General features: G+C 35.4%; 1 protein-coding gene and 1 long non-coding RNA gene across 3 annotated transcripts in view; one reads left to right on the top strand and one right to left on the bottom strand.

Annotated features, from left to right (window-relative positions):
• DNAH8 (dynein axonemal heavy chain 8) overlaps positions 1-9,195 on the bottom strand; it is a 126,170-nt gene extending 116,975 nt beyond the window's left edge. Inside the window, exons 1-6 of the mRNA XM_084515058.1 lie at positions 9,037-9,195; positions 8,190-8,379; positions 7,622-7,785; positions 6,317-6,493; positions 5,870-5,987; positions 1,387-1,490 (exon numbers count right to left, since the gene is read on the bottom strand). Of these exons, the coding sequence (XP_084371184.1) occupies positions 1,387-1,490; positions 5,870-5,987; positions 6,317-6,493; positions 7,622-7,785; positions 8,190-8,379; positions 9,037-9,144 (861 nt within the window). The 5' untranslated portion in view covers positions 9,145-9,195. The remainder of the gene's footprint in view (positions 1-1,386; positions 1,491-5,869; positions 5,988-6,316; positions 6,494-7,621; positions 7,786-8,189; positions 8,380-9,036) is intronic.
• On the top strand, positions 1,489-14,246 carry LOC311434731. 2 transcript variants are annotated; one of them, XR_014691690.1, is made up of 5 exons: positions 1,489-3,767; positions 7,422-7,499; positions 9,063-9,203; positions 11,434-11,528; positions 14,142-14,246. It is a non-coding gene; the product is annotated as an uncharacterized lncRNA (long non-coding RNA). The 2 variants fall into 2 exon arrangements; XR_014691689.1 differs by lacking the exon at positions 9,063-9,203.
• The last annotated feature ends 4,832 nt before the right edge of the window (positions 14,247-19,078 follow it).

Genomic DNA, 19,078 nt, shown 5'->3' with positions numbered 1-19,078 from the left:
AAATGTAAAAAACAAAACAAAACAAAACAAACAAACAAACAAACAAAACACAGAAAAAACAATTCAAATGGATTCAAAAAGCGTAACAGTTTTATATTGCATGACCCAAAGTGAAAATGTGGGATCTGTAGCTTTAACCCTTTTATGCATTTTAATCAGTGATACAGCATCGTAAATAAAGCACTAACTTCTCATTTTCATTTGCCCAAAGGAGAATGATCAAATGATCAAATTAGATCTAGTGTGTGTTTGTTTCTTTGCTTCTAAATCCTGTCCTTTTGAGAGAAAATAAAATAAAAAAATCACTCATTAGGTCCTTTTTGAAAACCACAGGAAAAGATAAGAAGACTAAAGTGAAATTTGTCAGCTGGGCAATGACCATTAACACTGTACGATATCATAGCACAAAGTGTAAAAGAGGTATGAAAACACCATATTTGTGGGAATTCTGCTTTTCATCCAAACTGAAATTAAGAATGAAAGAAACTAGGAAAATCCATGTTTAAGACAACTCCACATTTAAGAGGATTCTGAACTTCAGTTAGAGTGAAAATTGTTCTTCAGAATTAGAAATGAACTACTAACAGAAACCTAACATGAATGAGAGAGTGCCAGAAGCTGGTAGCCTAATGTATAGAGGGGAAAAAAAAAAAAGTTATTAGGAGAATAAACATATTTTCGAAAAGGGAGAAAGTAGAATTAAACATCCATTTCCTTTTGCAAAAATGAGAGCCAAGGATAACACCTTCGGATAAACTTTACTTTCTGCAGGTTTCTAGAAGACTGATTCGTTGCATTTCCAGATTGCAGATACATACAGTGTATTTTAGTTATGAAGAACTTCTTTGTTCTAAAACCATTACACAAACCATCTTTTCCTACAGTGAATACCTGGATTTTGCCAGCTAGACAGTGTAATTATCTAGCTGGTCTTAATTTTCTGTTTAATGTGTAAGAGTTTATGACCTGAGATTCAGTTAACTTTTCAAGTATGACTTGCTTGTAAAAACAGGAAACTTTTGTCTTTCTTATCTTTTTGAGGAATAACACAGTCAGACTGAGGGCCATCTGCTTAATCAAGTCTCCAAGGCTGATAATAAGAGAATTCTGGGGAATGCGGTGATTTAGAGAACAACAGATCATAACAGATCATTTGTCAATAAGATAAGAAAATTTAATTTTGCTGAATAATAAAGTTCCTTCCAACAGACAAGTCTCTACTCCAAGTTCAGTCTTTCTTGATCAACATACTTCTCTTCCTTTCTCTTACAGACAGGCACTATGTTACCAGTTTTTAGCAAGTGTCCTACTAATTTAAAAAATATGCTTTTTTCAGAGAAAAATCATATGCTTTTTAATAATGAATATTAAACTTAATATATTTACCTTTATAAACAATGATGTCATTCTCTCAGAAGTATTGTAATATCTTGAAACACTGTGAATCATCCGTATAGCATTTATCAAGTTCGGTATTCCACGTGTCATAGCTTCCTTAAAGTAGAGTTTTGAGAAAAACTTTACTTTCTATTCTTAGCAACTGTATTTATTACATTGACAATATCTAAATCACATTTGTTAGGGTTGTTCAGCCTGGAGAAGAGAAGGCACCAGGGAGACCTCTTAGCAGCCCTTCAGTACCTAAAGGGGGCTATAGGAAAGCTGGGGAGGGACTCTATGCCAAGGCATGTAATAACAAGACAAGGGGTAATGACTTCAAACTTAAAGAGGGTAGGTTTAAATTATTCATTAGGAAGTAATTTCTCCATCAGAGTGTGATGAGGCACTGGCACAGGTTGCCCAGAGAAGCTGTGGGTGCCCCATCCGTGGAAGTGTTTAAGGCCAGGCTGGATGGGACTTTGGGCAACCTGGTATGGTGGGAGGTGTCCCTGGCCATAGCGGGGGGGTTGAAACCAGAATTCCCTTTAAAGTCCCTTCCAACCCAAACCGTTCTGTGGTTCTAATATGCAGAAATTGTATAGAAATTGTAATTACCAAGCAAATATCAAATACTCCCAAGATGTTCTTACATTTATTACATAATACATGAGACACTGTCTTGTAAGAGAGGTTACTGTACAAGACCTTCACATTTGTCAAATAATCACTACTAAAGAAGGCTTAGTTCAAAAAAAGTTACTTCACTAAAAAAATGGAAAGCATCCAAAGCATATGGTACCACTGGAGGAATAGTATCTGCTTAAGGAATGTCTAAAAATATTTCTTTATGTCCATAACATTCTTCAGTCATGAGTCAAGACTAGAAGCAAATTATTTGTAGTTCGTTCATGCAGATACAAAATTTCATGGTATAGTGACACTGAGAAAAATGACCAAAAAGTGTGGTTTAAAAATAATCTCCAGTTGTTGTGGCTTAACCTGGCAGGCAGCTAAGCACGACACAGCTTTTCACTCACTCCCACTACAGTGGGAATGGGGGGAAAACTGGATGTTAAAAGCCATGGGTTGAGATAAAGACAGTTTAATAAGAAAGGAAAGGGGAAAAAATACACAAAAGTGATACACAGTGGAATTGCTCACCACCAGCTGACCAATGCTTAACCAGTCCCCAGGCAATAGTAATCCATCCAGCCAACTCCCCCAACCAACTGTTGGTACTCAACAATTTCATACTCATGGTATGAAATACCCTGCTAGTCAGTTTGTGTCAGTTGTCCTGGCTGTATCCCCTCCCAGCTTCTTGTGCTCCCCAGCCTCCTTGTTGGCAGAGCAGTGTGAGAAGCTGAAAAGTCCTTGACTTAGCATATAAGCACTACTCTGCTTAACAGTTAAAAGCGTTGGTGTGTTATCAACATTATTTTCCTCATAAATCTAAAACACAGCACTATACCAGCTACTACGAAGAAAAATTAACTCTATCCCAGCTAAAACCGGGAAACCAATATATTATTCAAATATTGAGAATAGTTACTTAAGAGCCCTTGTACTTAAATATACAAATATTTTAAGAGGTATGCAGATAGCAGAAGTTCCTCAATTCCTTTGGTCTTGAGTGACAGGCAAAAAAGAAAAAGGGAAAAAACTCACCACTCTAAGTGGTCTATTCTAAATTAGGCAAGTAGATCTCATATGAATTTGGAAAATACTGAGGGTAGGCCTCCCCTTCCTCACAAAGTAAAAGAAGGCACATCCACCAAAAACGTGGATGAGGAAGAGGACTGGCACAGATGATCAACCCTGCACAGACTAAAAAGACAATAAAAGACAATAGGATTGTTTGGTTCAATGTCAAGAATCAGCACAAGAATCAGCACTTTTTAACTATAAAACCAGAAAGCTCTGGGATTGTGTTCTACTTTGGAAAAGAAAAAGACAGGCCCAGAACTGACATTTTAAGTACCCCTATACTAGTGAAAAATGTTGCCTGCTGGTTACCTGTGCCACTGCAAACTCATTCTGGTGGAGATACCGTGCTCTGATAAAGCGTAAGGAAGAAGATTCATCTCATTGTGCTGCTAACAGGGCAAACTTCAATGAGTGACTGCATCTCCCAGCACCTTGGTGCTGCTGCTGACAAATTCAGGTTTAAGGAAGGGATGCAAAGCTACAGAAGCAGTGTACTTCAGGTGCCAGCCCTCAGGACCAATGGTAGTTTGTGCAGAATTTCCATCTCTTCTAGTGCTGCAGGGATTGTTAAGAGCAGAACAATGTCCCCAACCAAAAGATCCTGTGATCAGGAGTAAAGCCACACCAAGGAATTCAGCAATGAAACCAAAGCTACTGAACAGAAGGTTGCTAGAAGAGAGGTAAGTGGCATGACTTTCCAGCATTTTACCTGAATAATGTTGACAAGGATTTACTTGTCACCAAACAACTGGTCTAAACAAATAGGAGAGAAGCTAATACAATGGTAACATAATGCCACAGGCCTAGGAAAGTTCAGTTCTGTAGACCACAAGAGGTAAGACAGCAGATGAGTGTTTAGCCAGGATCTCTGAAATACAACCTTCTCCAAAGTCTCTCCAAAGGAACCAGAGCATAACTCACTTTGGCCAAAGGATGACTGATGGTTCCAGTGTTGGAGGAAGCCTTCATTGCACACCTACACAAAATACCCTAAAGGCTGAACTCTTGCTTGCAATTTCTGTAAGGCTTGAAGAAGTAGCACCAGTGGCACATCACAATGATATCACAAACACTGTACTAGAGGATTAAATTAAAATTTTAGTTTTGTCTGGCTCAGCCATTTAGCTCTAAAATAGCTGAAAACCTCTTTAGGAACTTAGCAGAGCTGCAATTCAGATCATCAAGAGCAAGTAAGTTTGACTGTCACTACTTAACAGAGAAGCCAAGATCCAGGAATTAACTTTGGCCTGCAGACTCGAAATACACTAATACCGGGGACAGATGGAGAAGGCATCTGCACATGGGAGAAAAGTCTCTTTTTCATCTCGATGAAAAAGAAAACCCTGGATACTGGACTGTATAGAGATTTCTCTTATTCAAAGCCCTGAATTAAACACTCATTCCAAATTTTCAGCTAGTTGTAGTCTCCTTCAGCTATAGACATGTGACATTGCATACACCAAATACCATATTTTATGCACATGCTGAATATCAAATCTGTATATATTCTATGCCTAGTCTTTTAATATTTAATGTATTTTAAGTACCAGATATTAAATTCAATTCAATCCACAATGCAATTATTTTTAAAAGAGAGAATATTCAGCTTGGATGTCGTTATTTTTTATGTTGGATACAACAGAAAACCCTGCGTAAATTATCTTGGTCTCTGGAACAATGCTCCAAGAGATTAAACTAATTCAGATTTATCCAAAGTGTTCCAGATTAAACAAAGAACTAAGTTCATTTTCCCCTAATAGTAAACTAACAATCAAACTCTTTAATGGGTTTCTACCCACAGATAGATTTATTTAAAATAAAAAAAGTATTCTATCAATTCCTATGAAATAGCTTGTCTGGTACACACTTGACTATGATTTTTATTCCCTGGTTCCTGGCGCCCTCTAGTGATAGGCTGAAGGACTGAAGGTAAACTGCTTAGTATTAGAGTCCTCATTTCTTCTATTCCATCCAGTATCATCTCTGTATCATAGATTATCACGGTCTTTTTGCTTCCCCTCAGTTAAAACTTTGAAGTAGGATCCTAAACTGCAATAAATTGAAAAAAAAAAATGCAGCTCTCCCTGACAGCAGACAGGAGGCAGGTAGGACCAAAACACAGAGTACTGGAAAACAAGGTGGAACAAGCAGTTTTTCCTAGGGTATTTCCTCCTTCCACCCTATTCTGCAAAAACCTTTAGAAACAAATCCTCGTTATAACAATAAGTATTAAAAATTAAACCTAAAATTTTGCTTTGAATTAGGGCTGAATAGTCTACATGGGCAATCTTTCATTTAAGTTCTCACTAGCTGTTACTTCTACAAATAAAAACAGTTAATATAATTTTCAACACCAAAATATTGTATTACCCTGAGAGAAACATTTGGGACCTCATTAGGTTTCATTATTTTTTATATAATTGAAATTTTGTTATTTTGATTACAGCTGTGTGATTATTCATTGACATATGGAATTTTCAATTAAATACTTATTTTGAGATTATTGCACTATAAAATATGTATATTTCAGCTCATTTAAAAATAATATTGGCAGCAGAACTAACTAGGCAATCACATACATTTTTTTTAAATACATATTTTTAAATATATTGCAATGTAATACATAATAAAATGTTTTAATTTAACACTTAGTTTGACAGATGTTTAGAAAAATCAGTACTTTTAAGCAAATACACAGAAGTATTCTTTTGCTGTGAAGTTTGTCTTATGGACATTCTATGTAAATATCTAAACTATGCTTAAATAATAATGAAAGGCATACTTACAAGGTCATAGTTATAAAGTGGTTGACAAACTTTCTCAAGTGTGTATAAATATTTCACATTATCTTTTGATTCGTTTGCTGCATCTGTTATTCTGGCATCTAGCTCTTGCCACATCTAGAGGAAAAACATGACTGTGAAAAACTTTATATATAGTGAACTACTTATTTTAGCTTGCACTGATGTTCCAGAAGCAAACTTTGGTAAATCGAATTTTAAAGGCCCTGACAAAAAAAAAAAAAAAAAGTTATTTTTTCATTATTTTTTTTTTTTCCTAGATCTCTAGTATCTTCTTCGTTCTCTCAATATATTAAACACACTAGCACTTTTCTCTTAATTCTCCTCAGGAAATCTCTCTTAAATGTGATAAAAAAAATAATATTGCAAGCTTTGTCCACTATAGTCAAAACCAATATAAAAAAGGAAAAAAAAAAAAAAAGAATTACCTTCAGTAATCTAGAATGTGCAACATTCAGAATATTAATGACAGCTTTGCAGTTGCGTCCTTTGATCTGCTCAATAAGGAAATTAAATTTAGCGGACATGCATTTCCAGTGCTCTAGTTCAGTCAGTGGACCTGAATCATCAGCTTCTTTCCTCATCTGTTGACTCTCAATCAGAACCTGCAATCAATTTGAAAATAAAATAAAATAAAATAAAATAAAATAAAATAAAATAAAATAAAATAAAATAAAATAAAATAAAATAAAATAAAATAAAAATCTATTGTCGAGAATAGACAAATCATAAAAAAAGAAGAGAAGGAATGTTCTGAGGATACTAACTAAACAGGAACAAGCACGTTAGTGTCACATGAAAATGGTTCTGATTTGTAAAAGAATCCTAATTCAGAATTGCAGTTAATGCTATTCTTATACTGAAGTCAAAGCAACAACTGCATTATGTTCAGCTGCTGTCAAAAATTGGGTGGAACTCAGCATACGCCTCTATTTATTTTTGTTTTTCTGTAATCAGAATTTGAAATGCATCCAGTTTTGGTGGGAAGAAAAATATATATATATATATATAAAAGTGAAAAACTATTTAATAAATGCGTTGCATATCAGATGTAAAAGTCATAAATGTACTCATCTTCGTACAGATAAATATGCATACAGCTCTGTTTACATTTCATTGATATTTTTATTTACATGCCCAGTTTATACGGATTCAGTATTACAACAAAGGGTTCTGTGCTTTATCCTGGAAATCTCAGACAATAATTTCTTGGATAACTGAGACATCACCATTTAAGATTTGCACAGAAACACCAGACGAAAAATGCCATGCTGGGCCTCTTCCAAGAGCAATATCTCATGCCACAAATGGAGCAGAAACTTAATATGTCATCACATATTACACACACTGTATATATGTGTGTATAGATGTATATATGTTTATATGTGTGGTATACATGTATGCAGTCTGCATCAGCATTATTCCTTTTGCATCCTTCTGTCCTTTCCTCTTTATTAATATTATACAATAATTCTCTTTATTATATCCTCCTTATTTGTGTAGTAACAGTTCTGAAACTTGTATTCTTACTAGACTGCCAGTACCCATGGAAAAGGACTGCCTTCTCAACTTCATTTGTCTATAGAAGTGAAGCAATCAGCATGTCTACATGTAAGTATGACAGTATGTCTAAGACACAGTTTTAGCCTTAAAATAATTTCAGACAAGTTTCATATATCATTTTTAAGTATCTATCCACATTCGTGTTAGACTGATGTGTTAAAACAACTTACTCTTTCAATTTGTCTATACCAGATCATAAGTACTTCCTCTAGCTGGTGAACCATATCAGGATTATCTGCTGCTGCTGTTACTTCCTCAAAGGACTGGAGTTTAGAAAAGTTAATATGATCTACTTGTTTCAACTGAACAGTTCCTTCAATGCTTATTATAGCCCCTGAAAAAAAAAATAAAAAAATCATTAATACAAAATTAAAAAGTGATTACAATACAGAACCAATTAAAACTTGAAAATTTGTTTCTACCAGTGTAAACAATTTAAGTTTACTGATCACAGAAATGTACTTCCAAAGTTTTAATGTAGCAGCCATTTCACTGCAGTTGTATAAAACAGAAAATTCTTTTAAATCCAGTATGTCCTTCCTTAGAAGTAACATATAACTAGATAATTTTCTCAAGCAAATTATCTATCCATGTATTTAGTATGCAATTAATTGATCATTTTATTTTTTTCCTTGAAAAAGAATGGGGTAAGTTGCTTACCTATGTCCTACTGCATTTAAAGGGAAATTCTTATATAGAATTTCTCTAATGTGATCATTTCCTAAATGCAAAGCTTACCTTCCAGAAATGAAAGGTATCTGTTAATTGTTTCCACAAAATTTTGTTTGTCTTTTGTATCCTGTTTGGTCTGACTTAAAACACCCCAATTATTTGTTGCAAGGATAGCTGGGAGAAAAATCTTGTCTATCATATTCCTAACACCACGTAAAAGTCCTTCAGTAGCATCCAAAACACAAAAGAATATATCCTGTAATGTAACAGAATGATCATTAGTGATGCAATAACTTATACTGTAAACAGTATTATAAAACCAACAATTTTTTATAAAGTTACTCTGTTTTTGTGTATGAAAACTTAAATTTAAGGATAAAAGTCTTGATAATTTATGAGAATCCCATACAAATCTAATAATTTGTCTTATATAGTTGTAAAGCAGAAAACCTCATGCCACATGATTTATTTAGGATAAACTTGCATTTCATACATTCAAAGATACATAAAAGAGAAAGGTACAAATAAACTTTTTATTTCCTGGAGTTTGCTGTATATAAAGTCTTCTAGGTAAATGTGAGTCCTTATAGTTTAGAGATTTTGTTCACACCTACAATGAACTTAGTGTCATTAACTTCTTCTAAAATGTTAAGGAGGAGAATGAGAAACTAATCTAAATGTTGATTTCTCATTTAACAAGAGCTCTGCAAGACACTGAATTCACAGGATATTCTGAGTACTTGCTGAATGCATCATTGTCTCCCCAAAGAGGGGAGCACAGAGTGTCATACAGGCTAACATTGAAAAACTGCAGTAATCAGTAACTTTATGTATGTAAGAACAATAACACAAATAAAGAAACAAGAATAGCTACTTCTTAAGTTCCTAGTTTTTAAAATATGTGAAAGAATACCTCATGTATAGTTTTTGCATTTATAGGACTGTCATTCTTAAAGCGAACAAAAAATAAGCATAGCCCGACAAATTTGTCTGGTGTGTTGTCCACATACAACTGCATCATTTTACTTCCTTTTACAACTGCTGGAAATGTCCGACCACATTCTGAAAAGAATTTCACAGGTATCACTTTATTTATTTATTTATTTATTTATTTATTTTTCTTAAAGTAAGGTATTATAAACTGTTTGAAATATAGTGAAATCAAATTCAACAAATAAATTATTTATTTTCTTCTTTTGTAAGAGAAGTAAATAATCCATGGTTGTTGTTATCCACACAATTAAAAATCTATACCAAGCCTACAATATATGCCTCACAAAGCACTTTCAGTTTATTGTACTACACTGAAAAGGGAATTTACTTAGGTCCATCTTTCTGGGGTAATTTGCTGGTGGCTGAGATACCTTATAGGCTGATTCTTATTCACTCTATCAAAGATGTCATACCCAAGTGAAAAAATAGGGAAAAATGAGTAGGGAGGCAGTAAGGAGTTAGAGAGGAGTGGCATAGGAAGCAGAAATGGTAGAAAAAGCAGTGTATGGAAAACAGGCAAATGGTAGAAGAAAGTGAGGCAGTCTTTAATGTCCTGCTCAAAAACATATTATATTGATATACTCAAAGAAAATTAATTAAAATTATTCTGGCAATCTGAATTCTATTTTTTCCTCATTTTGAGTACTCATATTTCATCTTGTGCATTATTTCAGTATCTGAATATAAGCTAATATGCAATGCTAAAAAAAAAAAAAAAAAAAAAAGGACGAATTCTATCATGTGACAGCTTATTAACATAAGATTCATCATTAGATTTTCAACCTTCAGGTTTACCACACATTTCTGCCAGTAGATGAGGAATAATTGGCTGCAACAGTCTTCTATATTTTTGATAAAGGTTAGCAGTAGATGAGTGGGCATAATACATCTATACAAAAGGGTGATAAGGGGGTGAGATACTCTCAGTTCCTCTGTGAATATAATCCTCTGCAATTTGATTGTTTCTTATAAGTAGGTAAGGGAACAGCATGTTCAGAGCTTAGAAAATCATTATGCATTTTAGACATCAAATTTTAATTCTCTACTGAGCATTTGAAAATCAAACATTTTAAAACATAATAAATGCAAATTCAAACAGGTTTTATGAAAGAAGTTTCTAATGAATTGAAGGCAAAATTCCTGGAAGAAATAGTTGCAAACAATTTAGCATTTCAAAATAACTTCTCTTTTTATAGCCCTCCATTCAGGAAAGGCTGAAATTGGTGTTTTTTTGTTGTTGTTGTTGTTGTTGTTGTTTTCTGGACAATTTCACAAAGCAAGCATTTACAATATGCATTTTCAGTCCTTACAGCAAAAGACTGCAAAATTATGAACAACTGAAAATCAGATTTTATTCTGGTAATATTAAACACATTTAACAATAGATGATATACAATATAGATGGTATACATCTGCTTTAATGTATTAATGTTGTTAAAAAGTTACCTATTCCTGGTACATCTCCTTCTTGATAGAAAATTTTCAATGCTTTACTTCCTCCCTTGGCAAAAAAATAATCAAATGCATCCAACTGTTAAATCAAAAAGTGAATACTTGTTACTCAAAATATTATTATTTTTATGTTGATTTAAGATGTGCAGCATCATTTGAACATGCCACTGCTTAAGGTTTTGATGGCATTTAGCATTTATACTTAACATGTTATTAGAAGTTGCAAAACAACATAATAGACCATTCAACTATTTCCTTCAATTACTGAACCTGCATGCACAGGTTCCCGATAATCGTATAACAAATATTTGTGATCTTGACAAGTAATGCAGAGAAACTACAGGGTATTCTGTTACTCTAAGAGATCTGCAAGTCTCAAGTATCAGCTGGAAGTAACTAGTCATGAAGACACTTAGCAACATATATAGCAGGCTTGCATGACCTGACATATCCTGCTGTTGCAACTCTACTCCCTTAAAAGTAAAAGATTTGTTTGTAAAACTGAAATAACATCAGACACTACGATTTTACCCTGGAGATACTAACTGGTCACATTTCCTCAAAAACCTTTTCATGATAACAAAGATTTTGCTGACTTCTGGACGGCCAATTATCTCAGCTGAGGGAAACCATAGTGACCCATAATCAGCTTGCTGTACCTATCTATGAAGTGACTATTCTGAAACCCTACAAGTCTCTGGACAGCAGTTTTGATTTTGTCATGTTATACAAGGTGTTTTGGAAAGTACAAATTGTATTGCAAAGCTTTGAAGTGAAAACTGTTTGCATACAGATAATCATTTCAAAAAACATGCCTGAAATTATAACCAAGGCTTCTAAAATCTGGATTTCCAAACTGTCCTAGGCAATCTCCTGGTGAATATGTGGTTTACAAGAAACAGAGCTCTAAAAAGCACTGAAAGAAGGCCTGGGGGAGATCAGAAGGTCTCAGAGCATGGAGTAAGTGTGGGTACTGATCTGGTCAAAATCTAGCTTCTTTCACAGCCTCTGTAGTTATCTGCAAGGATGATGAAATCGCTAAGATATGGCTTGGCATTCAAACTGTCCAACTAAAGGGCTCTACTTGGTAGTTACCTCCTTCCCATAAAATATATATATATATATATATATATACACATATACATACATATATATATATATATATATAAAATTTGAATGAGAAGTGAGGTAGGAAAATAAGTAACACCCAAATGGACATAATTTAAACCCACTCTTCTGAGAAGACAACACTGTGCAAAAATAAAAGAACTAAAGGCAAGGCAGATCAAGAAATGTACACTGTGCTTTCGCTTAGGTTAATAGGCAATAGTTGATAACAGGGTTGGAACTGAAAGAAAAAAAAAAGAAAAAGAAAAATCCCCCCTGAAATAGTTAGATATATATTATATATAAAGTAAATAGATAAAGTGCTCAAAGGTCAATGAGAAAATCAGAGAAAGATTCACTACAGCAAAAAGTACTCCAACTTGAGAGCAAAAGAAAGGTGAACAGTAACTTCTGGGCTTGCATGATTTTATAAATGAGGTAAGATGTGAGCTATCTCTGTGGCTACTGCTTCTGCAAATACAGCTTCTGGTTCAAGTGAATGTAGTACAAACACTTGGTGTGTGAATACACCATATAGGCTGCTGTTTTAAGGATAAAACTTAATTTACATATATCAAAGACAGTACCCAAAGACTCTTATGTGTCTGAGTTAATCAGTGTAGAACAGCAATTTTATATGAAGTCAGGATGATCGGAAAATACGTACCATTTAGCAAATGCAAAGAAAGGAAATGTTAGTTGATTGACAAAACTTAAAGTACTTCTATATTCTGTAAGCATTAGGAAAAAAAAAAAAAAAAGGACTTTAAAAACATTTTATGGTGTATAAATATCAATAAAGAAACAATGAACAATGATTTTGATCAGGACTACATTCAGCTTGTAACTGAACAGCTGAAGTTCTAACAAGTGATATATTTGATCAAAAGAGACAGTAACTGTTTGAATTTTGAATGCTAAGTCAAATCTCTAACAGCCGAAAAAATCATGCAATCAGAGATGGCAAGGGCTGTAAGTTTACATATATTTATATTGAATTTTGATGCTCTACTAAAAGAGAAATTTAGCTGTTTGCTCCTGATTTTTTAAGCACTTTGAAACGTTGAGCTTTCACAAGCCCCACAAGTTTGGAACTTTTTCACACAATAAATTCACTTTATTCCTTCTTTTAAACATTTAAAAGAAACTAAAGCAATCATAATCAGAAGTTATTTAATGGGTCCTTTCTAAATATAATAGCATTAATGAAATGTATTCATCCTTCCTCTCATTACTAAATAAAATTCTATATTTTCCAAAAAGATTCTATGAAGTTACATGTATTTTTGCAGTCTTGACATTTCAGTCAAGACTTGCTTTACAAACGAAATCTACTATTTTTAGAATATAATAATGTCAGGCTGAGATGGATGAAACTTGTTGGAACTGGTGGATATGACAAGAATCTCTTGGGTCAAAATAACAGCAATAATTATGTTTTCCTTGAGGTAAGAAAGATGAAAAAGCTGCTATCAAAAACACAGGGAATATTTGAAAATCTTCCAGGAAACTCAGCTGAATGATTTAGTCAGGTATCATTTTAGATGAGTCATGTGCCTTATTAATCACATTTTCTGGTAGAAACAATCTAAATGATGAATAACATTTCATATCAAAGGGGGCAATCTGCTACATATTTTGACTAATAACCAAAATTCAACAAATGTACAGAACAGACTCACCGAAGGAGAATCCAAAATCATTTCTTCCACAGTTGTTATGTCTAAACCTAGCCTGACACTGAGAACTTCAAACACGTATTTATATGAAGCATCAATTTTTGTTCTTCGATATTCCCTTGCTTCTTTGTATCGAGCCTAGAACATTAAAAATATCTTTCAAACAAAAAAATACAGAAATTGATCGCAACACTAATTTGCTACTTAACTTGCAACGAATGCTGAATGCTACTGTCTTGTATTATAAGAATATATAACTACTCCATCTTTTAAAAAATATGTGAGTTTTCAGAGGCTAAAAAGAGCAAAATACTAAGAATTATTATAAAACAAAGTCAACTCAGAATATGACAAGGAGAAGCAAACATGAAATATACTACAGTAGATTTCAAGATATTTGTGTGCCATATTACCCAGTTTTTTTGTTTGTTTGTTTGTTTTTCTACAATTGATATTTCATTTTATTATATCAATACAGAAATTTAGCAACTTCAAAATAAAGTATCTAGAGATGATAAATATTTGCAGGAACTAAGCAGTTCCTACTAAGATTTGCTTCAGTGTAAATTACTCAGTTAATATCTCCTGCTTCCTTCCAATATAACTTCAAAACAAAACACTAAGAACAGATTAACTTTTCACCTGGAATAAGAAAACTGAATATAAACAAAGAAACAACAACAAAAAAGAAAAAAATTACTTATACTGAGTTTAATTATCTATGAAAAGAACCAGAAACATATTTCAAGACCTAATGTTGAATACTAAACCTGTTTTTCTTTTAAAGCTTCTTGCAAGGACAGAACTCCACTAGAGCTCCGACAAAATTTAGGCAACCTGTGGCTGGCAGCAGAAAAAGTCTCTTGGGAAGAGGAAAAGGCCATTTGTCGAGCAGGTTTGGCTCCAGCATTTTCTGGTGCAGCAGGCACAGACAGGGTGTCTTCCACAGTACTCTTTGCTGCCTCAGGATGGGGCCCAGCATCTTCCCCAGTGTTTAAATTTTCATTATTACCTTCTTGTACACCTTCCATTCTGAAATATGCCAAAAAGCGAGTGTTTGTAACAATTCACATTTTTCAAGACTAACTTTTCAAGAGGACTGTGAGGAATGGAAATGCTGGGAATAAAAGAAAGGAAAATGAGAGCATCTCAAAACTGACTTGCCAGGTATACAAACTTAATAGTTTCATCAAGTCCTCTCTGAGTTGTTAAGAAGATTTATATATATGCTTTTTGATAGTTCACAAATGTCATACTGAAGATCATTACAGACAGATTTTTAAAATTAATTTACCATACAATTACATCTTGAGGAGCAAGTAGCAACATAATAACAAACTATTAATACTTTTACTGAATACCTGATTACTGAGAACTAGAAGTGGTTTACATATAAATGTTTTATTTATATGTTAAGTTGTAAAATATGCACACATACTCAGCAAATGAGCTTACATAGAGGCTTGTATAGACTTCCAAATCAAGTCTTAAAGCATTGCTCCCATAAGCATTTACTCAGTATTTTTATAAAATATGCCCCACCATGCATAATATCCTTAACACATCTAAGTGTTTGCAGATATAATTTAAGATGGAGTGTATGGGTAGTATTTTTTCAGCAGAAGCATTTTTATTAAATAGAGACATAGTAAAACTATAAGCTTTATCTTGATTTAAATTAGTACAAGAAAAAAGAAAAAAAGATTTTTTGTCATTGAAAACTTATCAAGACAGTAATAACACCCAAGACTGCACAGTTTTCTAATGTTACCAGCAATGTCCTAAAAAAATATACCGACTGGCAACCTCTTTGCACAACGACATTTTTAAAGTTTTGCACAGTACATTAAAAGTTACTAGAACACTGAACACATCAAGAAAACTTCATCACAGTGCAAGAGTCAGACTTTCTCTTAATTCTGTGACTAACCCCAGATGCCTAAAATACTAGCAGGTTAATCATTCTTAGATGAGGATTTCTAAAACGGCCCAAAACAAAATATATTCATGGATGACAGCTAAGCAGTTGGCTGCTATACAAAGGTGGCCCTGCCATTTTCTTCCTTTTTCTACTCCACTACATCAAAAGCCCAATAAAAGTTTGGTTTGTGAATCCCAAGCCTGTAATTCATGGCTACAAAGAAGTATCTAAATCATCTTTACCTGTTTTCCTATTAGGAAGCATGCTCATCTGCTTGCATTTGCCAGCTGTCATCAGTCCTTTTCAGTCAATCTTAACATTCTTAAATACACAGATAATTGTTTTGTTCAGTGCCCTCAATTCTACACATGGATTCAACAACTAGTTTTAAGGAATTGTAACCATCAGTAGAGCTCCACCTGAAGTCATCATCTTGTGGCTAGTTTAGTCCTCTAAAAATAGCTTGTTCAGCCACATGGGGAAGTCATAATGGATAAATTTTTGCAGAACCCGTGTAAACACCCAGGGTAACAGAGAAAAAGAAAAACATGGAAATTGCCATTCTACTCAGTGTACTATTACCATGAAGATTAAAATAAATATCACAAATTACCTAGTATTTCATATTACAGACAGCTTTAGACAGCCAATCACAGTTATAACTGTGTGTTAAATGCTCTTAGACACCATTGCCAGCTTTAGGAAATAGAAAATTTGGCTGACATGAAAAGTAATGATGGTTTTACATTACTAGCTCCTTATTTTTGCCCATGATTTGCAAAGTAGCCAGTGTTCTGTGGACTTTGGCCAGGTAATCATCTCTTACAGAAAATATTATCTTTCCTGAAGTAAAAGTACTAGGAAAAAACATCTTAGGAAAAGTCACAAAAGTCACACACACGCACCAAAAAAAAACCCAACAAATCAAACCAAACCACCACCACCAACAAAACACAAAACAAACAAACAAACAACAACAGAAAAAAAACCTTAAGATGTAAAGTCTGAATTTATTAATAACTTTATTTTCCTCTATATTAATCTGACTGGGCTGGACATCTATAAGGTCAGCAGTGGCACTTTTGTCTTTGAAACTCAGGTTGGATGTTAATTTCTTTGCCTTTTGCCATTGTACCATTGTACATGTATCATTGTACCATGATGTTGATACTTTAACCTAAACTTCAAGATTAGAGAGATGGGTTCTCACAGCTTTCTTTAGAAACAAAGACTACATTGTATACCAGCATCCTCCCTCACTATCCAAACATCCATGCACAAGTTGTCTGGTGTCTAGGCTGAGATTTTCAGATCTCAGCATGAGAAGAGCATGATCTTCAGATGAAAACAGCATGAACTCCAGCTGACTACTTATCCCAGTTATAACAGTAGATGTTCTTTTATGTTCAAACTTTCTTTTCCTACTCTCCAGATGCCCTAAACCTTGTCTACAGGGCCTATTCATGCAAAACAAATGAATAGTGAGCCTAGTTTCCAGCACCATCTTTTACATACAGTTGAAGTATAGCATAAACCAACAAATTCAATCTTTCCACTTTTCCTTGGAACTCAAATCCAAGATTTAGTATTCTTTATTCTACATCATTCCAAACATTGGCAGTATTTCTCTCCCTCTTTCTCGAAAGTTTTGGCAAAGGGATAGCAGTCATTCTCTAGTTTTGATAGCAGCTTGAAGAATGTTATTTGAATTTTCTTATTTTTATGCAGAAAATGTTTATGCCTCTCCTCTGAACTCTGAGATTCAGAGATGAGGCACTGCTCTGCCTCTGAAATCTAGGCAAACTTGTAGTCCCCAAGCTTCTGTTTGACAGAATCTGAAGGGGCTACCAGGAGATATCCCCTGGTCTGTATAGTGTCTTGGTCCTTGCATTTTTTCCCAAATTAGCCAGCAACTACTGACCACTATTAGAGAGGGAACACAAGGGAGAAAGATCATTAGTCTGACATAGTATGGTAGTTCTGATTTTCTTATGTTCTTAATCCTAGAGCTAAGATCCAACCCAAATGCTTGGTTCGTAACAGGTTTTGCCATTAAAATAAATAAATAAATAAATAAACAAACATAAAAACATGATCCCAGCAAATCTGTAGAAAAATGTTGACCAATGCACTAGTTCTTTATAAAATAATAAGATTAAAATGGTGGTACCTTGTTTACCAGTAGCACCAGTCCATTGAAAAGTGATTCTCTCAACTTCTCTCCCAACCCCTTTAGAGCAGCAGCAAGTTGACAGTAGGACTTAGGGAGAGGAAGAAAGAAACAAAGTCTCAGTGCTGCTCCATAGCTGCCAAGGTTTCCACAGTCCTTGGGGCAGCCTCACCTTGGGGACCAGCCTAAGGGCAATTCTAAACCTTCCAGTTTCAGCAATCAAGTACGCTAACGGAGCCAGCCCAAATGGCTGGGAGCAGGGTTACCCGTTAGTGGGATGCCAGGAAAGCCCCATATTGCTCCAGAGGAGCACATCTGAGAAGGTGCGGGGAGGAGGAAGGGAAGGAGAAGCCACCCCCCCAAGCGTAGAGGAGCAGGGATCCTGATGTCTATCTCTCTCGACAAGCTGAGGTGCCTAAACCAGCACTGCTGCTTCAGCAGAGAGATGTAGGCAGCACCTCACCAGCCTGGCTCCAACTATACCTCACAGCGCGGGGACCGAGAGAGCGACCCCCCGGCAGCACAACGGCCCCGTCGCGGCGAGCTCCCCCCGGCCCCGTCTGCCGTTGCCAGCCACCGTGCCGGTACTGCGCAAGGCGGCGGCTTCTGTGGGGCCGGCCGTTATGGGGCCGGGCCGTTACCGGGCGCCCGTAACCGCTGCGGGCTCGGCTCGGTTCGGTTCCAGCCACCGCCGCCCTTCAGGGGCCCCCAGCTGCACCTCAGCTCCCAGGAGCTGAACCTTGCCCCTGCCTTCTCCCTGTAGAGAGCACCAAAGGCCTCTGTAAAGGGACTTGCACAGCTTGGTATCATAAAATCAGGGATTTGTTTCATATGCACTACGTGTACTTACTGAACTCAAGAAACGTAACAAGATTTACAGAAAGTTTTTGTGCTGCCGTGTTTTTTTGTTTTGTTTGTTTTTCCCCTTCTTAATTACAAGTGGAAGTTTATGTTGAATATTCAGTTCGGGAAGGAAAAAACTGTTTTCCATTCCTAGCTTTGAAAGATGGGATATTCTTATCTTTTACACCTACGGGTCAACGGGTTAGCCCAAAGCAGTACTACCTAACTCTAACGGGTAGCAACTACTATCCAAAATGTTCCCTTAGCTTCTGTCAGTAAAAGCAGAAACTGACATCTGTAAGTACTAAAATATGTGAACCACACATTTATAAGCTCACAGTCTAAAGGCATGAAGTCAGATCTTCAAGCCACCTTAACGTGTCATCAGTTGGAGGAGTTTACAGAATAAAGCACTGTTTATTGGAGTTATATGTGTAAACCTGCCCAGGGGCTTTTATGGTCCCCTCTGCCTGCGATCCAGAGAGGGGCGCTCCTTCACAGCCACGCAGAACACCCGTGCTTCCACATTTGCGGTAATTAACCAGCCGCACGCTGCAGGTTAAATTTGACTAACATTTAAAAGCACTCGTTTATTAGTACGGCAGAGCCACCAATCCCGCTACCTCAAAAGCGGGACTGGTGGGATTTTTTAATACATAAATAAATAAACAAGCAAATAAATAAATAAGTAAATAAAACAAAACAAAGCAAAATAAAATAAATAAGGCGGGGGAAAGCCCTGCCCGTCCTCCCTTCGCGGACACCCCCCTAGCACGAACCCCCGCCACAC

The sequence above is a fragment of the Aythya ferina genome, assembly GCF_964211825.1.
Source record: "Aythya ferina genome assembly, chromosome: 3".
Classification (NCBI taxonomy): Eukaryota; Metazoa; Chordata; class Aves; order Anseriformes; family Anatidae; genus Aythya; species Aythya ferina.
This window is presented reverse-complemented; position numbering and strand designations above follow the sequence as displayed.